General features: G+C 40.8%; 1 protein-coding gene across 2 annotated transcripts in view; it reads left to right on the top strand.

Annotated features, from left to right (window-relative positions):
- Positions 1-735: 735 nt before the first annotated feature.
- LOC115151509 (E3 ubiquitin-protein ligase RNF13) overlaps positions 736-9,284 on the top strand; it is a 68,615-nt gene continuing 60,066 nt past the window's right edge. The window contains exons 1-3 of one of the 2 annotated variants that reach the window (XM_029695497.1): positions 736-948; positions 7,898-8,102; positions 8,231-8,311. In XM_029695497.1, the coding sequence (XP_029551357.1) occupies positions 7,989-8,102; positions 8,231-8,311 (195 nt within the window). In that variant the 5' untranslated portion in view covers positions 736-948; positions 7,898-7,988. Of the gene's footprint in view, positions 949-1,047; positions 1,601-7,897; positions 8,103-8,230; positions 8,312-9,284 lie in introns of those variants that run through there. The other variant, XM_029695498.1, reaches the window with a different exon arrangement.

The raw sequence follows: 9,284 nt of genomic DNA, 5'->3' as shown, positions 1-9,284 counted from the left end.
AAACAAGGACGACTGGGTCTTTATTAGTGAATTTACATGTATTAATGACTTTTTATTAGTGAATTTACATGTATTAATGACTTTTTTCCCCCATTATTACAATTACATTTAAGAGTTTTTTGTTTTTTGTATATTATAGTTAATGAAACCAAGCAGCACATTAGCCCATAATAAACAAAAGTATTCAAGACTATTATCAATTATAAATCTATAAATACGTTGCAATAATTTCTTTATACGTAGACAATGCCAAAATGAATGCAAAACTTTTTCTAGATGCTTTTCCCAAAAAGTACAGTTCATGGTACTTTTTTTTTGTTTCTTCAGGTAATGATTCGCAGGATTATACTTATGGATAATTCTGAAAGAGATCTTTTTGACCTTGTTAACAAGCAGATATTTGTGTGGTACAATAACCAAACCTTACAAAATATATTATCAACAATGTATTCCAGGCAAGCAATGCGGGTTCCAGGCCAGCACTGCCCCGCCATTCGCTTCGCTATTATTCTCCCACATCTTGCGCTCGAATTCATAGTCAAACTGTCAGCCACCCAATTTAAACCTTTGCGTACATGGTCACACACCCCACACGTACAAAGACTATATATATTTGAGATCATTTTTCTACTGTAAATACATCATGCATCACGTGGTTACGTTTACCTCAGGAAACAGTTTCGGAAAGGAAAGATTGATTGTCATTCCGTCCAATCAGCAGCAACAATCTGCTCTGGGGTGGGCGGGGGTTGCAGATAGAGGAAGCTCTACACAACACTCACACTCACAGCTGGCTAGCTACGGATTATTGTTGACGTTCTGTTGTACTGACTTGTTAAAGTAAAGGAGTAAAGTTGTTGCGATCATACGTATAGATAGTAATTTATTGTAATGTCAATATTATTCGCATATTTTTTAAACCAGAGGAAACTTCGGTCTGATTCAAAGGTAACTTTCCACGATCTAACGTTAGTTATCTAGCTAGCTAACTTGCATTTGTAGCTAGCTGTTAGCAACGTCAAATACACTGGTGTTTAGACTCGAGTCATGTCATGATGTTGCTATGAAGCTTGGGAGTTGCAAAACTGGCCTAATAATGGTATTTAGCTTGCTAATAACGGTAGCTTGCTCCATCGGGTATATTTAGAAGACTTGCTAAACAGGTTTGGCACCTCTACAGCTGCCATATATTGTTAGTATCATAAAACCCGATTTACCACTTCTGCAGCTGTGTTTACGTTAGCCGGTGGTCATGACTCTCAGTTCCACTACATTACACATAATAGTCATTGGACGAAGGCGTTTTCTGTATGGGGGATGTTATCCGCGACGCATCGCTTGCGGTACGGTTTTGGAAAACAAAAGGTTTTATTGATACACGCCTTTTTATAGGAATATGGTTTCCATATGGCCATATTTCCATGTTACAGCGCGTGTTTCCAGGAAAACAGACGGGAGACCGAGTGGACTACTTGTGCTAATTAGCTATCTGCGTTTCCAAACACTATGTGTAAACGGAAGACATATGCCACAAACGTGTTGTCTTATCACTGAAAAATACTGTCGGCTGCTGTGTTAAAAGCGGTTAAAACAGTGTACAGTAAGTGTGTATTTTGCATTTGTGAAATGTTTGATGTGATATGAAAGTCCAGGGATTTATTTTTCTATAACTGTACCGCAATGGAGAATCCATTCACGTTTAGATGGAGCATTTGGCTGTTTTGGCTTCCAGAGCCAATTCGCCCTTTAAACAGCACATATAAGGTTTTAAGGTCCTTGGACTAAGAAGTAACGTTTGGCTCTTTAGTCCAATACTGGGCTATGATTAAGTTAGCTAGCTAGATAGATGGGAGATTTGTGACAAGAATAATATTAGCTAAGAAGTTAGCTTGGCTAACTGAATAGGTTGTTATTCAAGTAGGCTATGTGGTTAAAGTCGCTATCTGTCATACTGCTGGGTAGTCACATTACATGGGACTACATTGCCACATGACTTTGACATCATCCATCTTTTGCAACAAATACCATGACTTCTACTTTTAGGCTTTACTTTACGAAGATCATAACATCTGTAGCAAGTATCTCACAGCAAATGTCCCCGTACTTTTGAAAGGACCAACCTACTTGAAACTTGAAATAGTTTATTTGTGGCTTTACACACCTGTGCCACCTTGAAACATACAACATATCATGTTTAAATGAATATTCAATATTTGGGGAGATATTTTGTGTTATTAGTAGCGCTTGGTGATGCTGTATGGCTATCTGATGTAGTCTAATGCATGTTATTTCCTCTCTGTCCGCATCTGTCATCACTGAGAGGCACAGTAGTAGGTCTACTCTTGATAAGCCTTTTATATATTTTCCTGATGACTCACCCTGAGTTTTAATTCCGCTGCTCTATTGATCGTAACACATTGTTTGAATCTGGCATCCTAGAAGTCGTTTGTGTGACTTCAAAATGAGGGGTGTTGTACAAAACAAATTAATCAGCAATTGGATCATCTCTAACAAATCTAAGCAATCAGAATTTCAAAGTTGATAACGTCATCATGTAGGCTGTCTCTGGCCCAACTGCCGTTTTCTGGGACCAATCAGAACAGTCAGAATGTGTTTGGCCAGAGCGATGTGGATGGGTAGCCAGGGGTGCAACTTTCACTGCAGATGGGTGGGGGTCATGGCCCCTCACATTCTGAAATTGCATCCCCCCCACCCCCACTTTTATTATTGGAATGTGATCCGCGACAATGGGCTTTAGGACCATGAGGACGCCTCCGAGCAGTAGGGTATGCTGTTTGGAGTGTTCAGCCGGCTGGATTTAGGACCACGCAAACACCACAGAGCGGGTTGACGGGCTGTGTGAAGGCAAAGCTTCTGGAAGGCTGGCTGGACGAGCCCGGGAGAGTTGAGCATAGTTCAGTGTCTGTGTTGCGCTCTTTCACCGAGTTGTAAAAGCAAGCAGAGCAGAAACTGGCTTCTCTTTAGCTGACTGATGTAGCTGGCATGGTAACAGCAGTTTAACTTAACAGAAAAAAACGGAACTAGTGTTTGTTCACAGTGCTGAGCTAGTATTGTAACTGACATGTAACGTTAGCTAATGTTTCTTTCCCTCTCGACTGAGGTGAATGAATTAGCTACGCTAGCTAGTAGCTACTATAGCCAGGCCAGCTCTTCGCAAGTTGATGTACCAATAGAGAGAGGGAGAGAGCTGACCAAAGGTTGGCTAACGTTAGCTATTGTTTTTGCCTCAATCACATTAGTCCTGAATCAAACGATGAAACCATCAGCCAAATGATTGAAGATTGATATTTAGTTGTTTCAGTGCAATGTGAATAAAAAAAATATATATTAGTCAGTATGGCAGTTTCGATATCTAGTTCCCTACTTTTCTCACTGACACAGTAGTAACCCGACTCCAACCTGCTACCGCAAGAACTGGTCCCAAACCCACCCGCAGTCCCACAATGTTATTTTAGGCTTGTTTGACGCAGCTCACTTGCCAGCCATGGTCCTAGCAATTTTATGCCCTATATGCACAAAAGTACATTTAAATGACCAGAGATTCTCACATTGCTCTTACATTGTATTACTAGGCTAGATCAGCCACTATGATAGATGTAGATTGAAGAGAGCAGAGCTGGAGAGACTTACTTTCTCTCAAACTATTTCTTATAGCTTGCCCTTTCTTAGGAGGGGGAAGATTTTCAGACTGAGAAATATGGGTGATCAATATTTAGGCTTATTTCTAAGCAATGTAGTAGACTAATTAGGAGGTCCATAACTGGAAGGTTACTGATGTTGAAGCAGCGAAATTTGAGCGTGTGATTAATATGTGCTTTTAATACAATAGCTAGGCTAACGCATACAAAGCAGAAAGAGGACCGTTTCCAAATAATCTGTGGGACAACAGTTTAATCTGACTATCCGCAGCATGAACAATGCCGACCACGCTGCAATGATCTCTGTCGGGACTCACAGGCATCACAAGGGAATGCAGCCCTCTAGTGTATAGTCAGTACACAACACTACTCATCATGTCTTAGCAGGATCAGATTGTGACAGTGGTCCCAACAGGGTCAGACAGCCAGGGAAGATCAGTCTACAGAGCTCCGGTGAATTTTGCAGTTTATTAACAGTATCAGTGAATGAAACAAAGTTCCATCTTGAGTTGATGGGTAGACCTACAGCAGCTACAGGACAGCAGTTTAAAGAAACAGTCTGGGATCTGGGAATAATGATCATTTCAATTATTGAACCATTGATTCTATTCTTGGATAATATAATGTATAAATGTACACCAAGGTAATTCTTCGTCATGCCTGATCTTATGAGGATCAGATGGTCTCAGCAGGGTCAGGTAACCGGGGAAGACCAGTCTGTGACGGTGACGACGGTGACAGGGGTCTCAGCAGGGTCAGGTAACCAGGGAAGACCAGTCTGTGACGGTGACAGGGGTCTCAGCAGGGTCAGGTAACCAGGGAAGACCAGTCTGTGACGGTGACAGGGGTCTCAGCAGGGTCAGGTAACCAGCAGATACAACACTTTATTCTCTACTGTGCAGCAAACACTGGACAAGCAAGAAGCTTCAGAGATGTAAACTATTTTAAGGCAGTCTGACAAACCTCTAAAGTTGATTTCCAAACCGTATCAAGGGTTGATAGAGGCTTTTCCCGATGACACAAAACAAAACTGTGAGGAAGACCTGGTAGAAGCTATTGACGTTGATGATACACGAATGGATACAGATATGTTTGAATGCCCAGTCATGTTCATATCATCTCAGACATAAATTACTGCAGGTTAAGACCATCCATAGAACGTTCTATATGCCAGTGAAACTGAATATCATGCACTGAGAAATGTCATTCCTCTGCTGGAGGTGTAAAACACAAAAGGTGTATATTTGCATATGTTATCGTCTTGTGAAGGCTGGCTGAATTCTGGAAAAGAGTATGTTCTTTTATCTCAGCATGTCTACAGATTCTCTCTTCTCCCTGTTTTTGTTTGCTTGGATATGTTGATACTGGAGACTTATCTGAAGAAACTGTGTAACCTAGCATTTATAGTGGCTAAGACATGCACTGCCATTCATTGGAAGATTGGTTATCCTCCCACAATGTCAAGTTATGTATTGTTAGCTTGGATTTATTACTAGATGAAGGGTATACTGGGGAACTTTCATAAGGCCTGGATGCCTTATATGGAATACAGTACGGTTAAAGGAGTCTATATTGAAAACATGCCCTCGTCAGGGGAGATACCTATTTAGGCAAACCCTCGCTGCTGGGCTGCTCAGTCCTGTGGGTTGTCACTCTAGTCTTGGCCTAACACCCCCAAAACCAATAAATTCATGTTTCACTAAGGTCCTAAAGCTGAGTGGGGTGTGTTGGGTAGAGGTCGACCGATTTATGATTTTTCAACGCCGATACCGATTTGTAATAATGACAATTACAACAATATTGAATGAACACTTATTTTAACTTAATACATTAATAAAATCAATTTAGTCTCAAATAAATAATGAAACTTCAGTTTGGTTTAAATAATGCAAAAACAAAGTGTTGGAGAAGAAAGTAAAAGTGCAATATGTGCCATGTAAAAAAGCTAACGTTTAAGTTCCTTGCTCAGAACATATGAAAGCTGGTGGTTCCTTTTAACATGAGTCTTCAATATTCCCAGGTAAGATGTTTTAGGTTGTAGTTATTATAGGACTATTTCTCTCTATACCATTTGTATTTCATATACCTTTGACTATTGGATGTTCTAATAGGTACTTTAGTATTGCCAGCCTAATCTCGGGAGTTGATAGGCTTGAAGTCATAAACAGCGCAATGCTGTTTATGCTGTGCTGTTTTTTGCTGTTTTCGCTGCTGGCAAATGCAGGAAAGTGCTGTTTGAATGAATGCTTACGAGCCTGCTGCTGCCTACCACCACTCAGTCAGACTGCTCTATCAAATCATAGACTTAATTATAAAATAATAAACACTGAAATACGAGCCTTAGGTCATTAATATGGTCAAATCCGAAAACTATCATTTCGAAAACAAAACGTTTATTCTTTCAGCGAAATATGGAACCGTTCCGTATTTTATCTAACGGGTGGCATCCATAAGTCTAAATATTGCTGTTACATTGCGCAACCTTCAATGTTATGTCATAATTATGTACAATTCTGGCAAATTAATTACGGTCTTTGTTAGGAAGAAATGTTCTTCACACAGTTCGCAACGAGCCAGGCGGCCCAAACCGCTGCATATTCCCTGACTCTGCTTGCACAGACCGCAAGAGAAGTGAAACAATTTCCCTAGTTAAAAGAAATTCATGTTAGCAGGCAATATTAACTAAATATACAGGTTTAAAAATATATACTTGTGTATTGATTTTAAGAAAGGCATTGATGTTTATGGTTAGGTACACATTGGTGCAACGACAGTGCTTTTTTCGCATATGTGCTTGTTAAATCACCCGTTTGACGAAGTAGGCTGTGATTCAATGATAAATTAACAGGTACCGCATCGATTATATGCAACGCAGGACAAGCTAGTTAAACTAGTAATATCATCAACCATGTGTAGTTAACTAGTGATTATGTTAAGATTGATTGTTTTTTTTATAAGATAAGTTTAATGCTAGCTAGCACCTTACCTTGGCTCCTTGCTGCACTCGCATAACAGGTAGTCAGCCTGCCACGCAGTCTCCTCGTGGAGTGCAATGTAATCGGCCATAAAACGGTGTCCAAAAATGCCGATTACCGATTGTTATAAAAACTTGAAATCGGCCCTAATTAATCGGCCATTCCGATTAATTGGTCGACCTCTAGTGTTAGGTTGGGGCGCTGCAGGGTGGTGGACCCCTAGGGGCAGGACGGGGTGACCCAGCTATATTGTGTGCAACTAAAAAGAGCTCTACAGTACTATTAGTCCTATGAGATTCATTATATGGAGGACTTGCTGTTTCTGTGTGTTAATGTATATTTGAGGTGTATGTGTTTTTAATGTTTTTGTTTCCAAACCTTTCCCTTGGGAATTTAAAAAATGTAAGGTGGGAGGGAACTAGGAAGGAAATTGTGTTGGGAGAGTTTATATATATATATATATATATATTTTTTTTTTGACTAGACTGGTGGGGGTCGGGCTGGCTGGGTGCTTTGGCTGAAATTTGATATAGACGATGTCTTAATAAAGACAATCAAAAGTCTTTATTTTTTCAAGTGTTGTTCATTTGTTAGTCTTGGTTAAAGGTGCAATACAATATTTATTATTGAACTAGATCAAAGGTAATTCAGTCTTATTAATCACTTAAACATATTTAATAATGATCTCTTACCAAGCTTAATTACTTTTTGCTCTAAATAGAGACGGCTCGTTGGATTGTGTAATTGCAGGAAGTTAGCTTTAGACGACCCCAAAAATTCTAGGAGAGAACCTGACGGGGGATCTGGGGGTCATGTCCCCCTCACTTCTAAAACCAAAGTGGCACCCCTGTAGGGAGCCAGGCAATTTATATATGGGGCGTGGCCCCAGTACTGTTCAATTAAAGTAAATTCAGAAATAAACCCAATTCCAAATGTTCCTCATTGAAACAATTGCATGGTATTGGAATTTCAGTGTACTTCCAGAATTGAAATGGAATTAACCCCAACTCTGCTATCAAGCTAGTAGGCTTAACTACTTCAATCTTGTGTTTGTGTAAGTGTGTTAGGCATGAATCAATGACAAATTCACTACTGTCTTATTTCAGAACCGAGCAGGGTCACACCAGATTTCATGGGTTATATAATTCCAGTTTTCCAGTGGAACTTTGGGGTGTTTGTTCTGTGGGAGGCTGGGAGCAGACGTAGGCCAACAGACATTGACAATCGTGTGTGTGTGTGTGTGTGTGTGTACGTACACTGCAGGTGTGAGAGCTTCCAGTGCTGGGACAGTCCGTCCGTGTGTGTGTGTCTGCGCAGGTGTGTGTCAGTTGATTGGCACAGCGCGGAATGCAAGATGCTGCTCTCCCTTGGGATGCTGATGCTGTCTGCCACACAGATCTACACCATCTTCACCGTGCAGCTCTTCGCCTTCCTCAACCTGCTGCCCGTTGAGGCCGACATCTCTGCCGTGAGTCCCCGCAGACAGAGACAGAGACGGGCGGGTGGACAGACACGCAGACAGACTGAATGACTGACTGACCAAGAACTATTAGTTATTAACTCCACATGTGATTTGTATTTTTCTTTCTCTTTCAGTACACATTTGACAACAAAACGGGTACTTTTGATGACCTGCCTGCACGCTTTGGGTACCGGCTGCCCAGCGATGGACTCAAGGTGGGTACAACAAGGGTCATTTTCTTTCTGTCAAATGCAAATGTTTAATCACAGGCTTACAAATCCCTGCAGTTCATTACAGGACTCAATATGTCGACTGATACATATACCCTGTAATTGTTACTGCTATTGACACTAGTTAAAGTATAACCAATGAAATACAGTATCTCTCTTTCTCTCTCTGGTCAAAATGTATGTACTGAATATGGTGCATTTTGGGACGCAGATTAGTAGTGGGCCCAGTTGTGGTCCAGTGGCCAAACTAGAACTACAGATAAGTGCACTGTGTTGTGAATGTGCAGCAGCAAGATTACCATGGCTTTCTAATGAGAATGAGGTCATGGGTTGTGAGGTGACCCACACACAGCTGGCAACAGGGCTGACTCATGTCTGTGCTTCTAAGCTAGGCCATTGTGTGTGTCCCCCCCCCCTCAGTGAAGAGCTTGTTTTCCATCGCTATGCTTGCCTTGCTCTCTTACTAACCTCTCTGGTTGAAATGTCCATGATGAATCATTCATTTCAGTATCTTGTTGAAACGTCCATGATGAATCATTCATTTCAGTATCTTGTTGAAACGTCCATGATGAATCATTCATTTCAGTCTCTTGTTGAAACGTCCATGATGAATCATTCATTTCAGTCTCTTGTTGAAACGTCCATGATGAATCATTCATTTCAGTCTCTTGTTGAAACGTCCGTGATGAATCATTCATTTCAGTCTCTTGTTGAAACGTCCGTGATGAATCATTCATTTCAGTCTCTTGTTGAAACGTCCATGATGAATCATTCATTTCAGTCTCTTGTTGAAACGTCCATTGAAAAAGAGCATCATTAATTGGTGGTGAACTGCGATAGAGGTGCCGGTTTAGATATAGGTGCAACTGCACCGGCGAACACGACAAACAAGAAGTAGGATGGACTACTGGAAGTTTTTGGTGTAACAGAGCATGAATGACCATAAAATCACTAACAC

The sequence above is a fragment of the Salmo trutta genome, chromosome 17, assembly GCF_901001165.1.
Source record: "Salmo trutta chromosome 17, fSalTru1.1, whole genome shotgun sequence".
Lineage (NCBI taxonomy): Eukaryota > Metazoa > Chordata > Actinopteri > Salmoniformes > Salmonidae > Salmo > Salmo trutta.
Note: the sequence above shows the minus strand (reverse complement) of the source record. Positions and strands in the feature narration are given on the sequence as shown.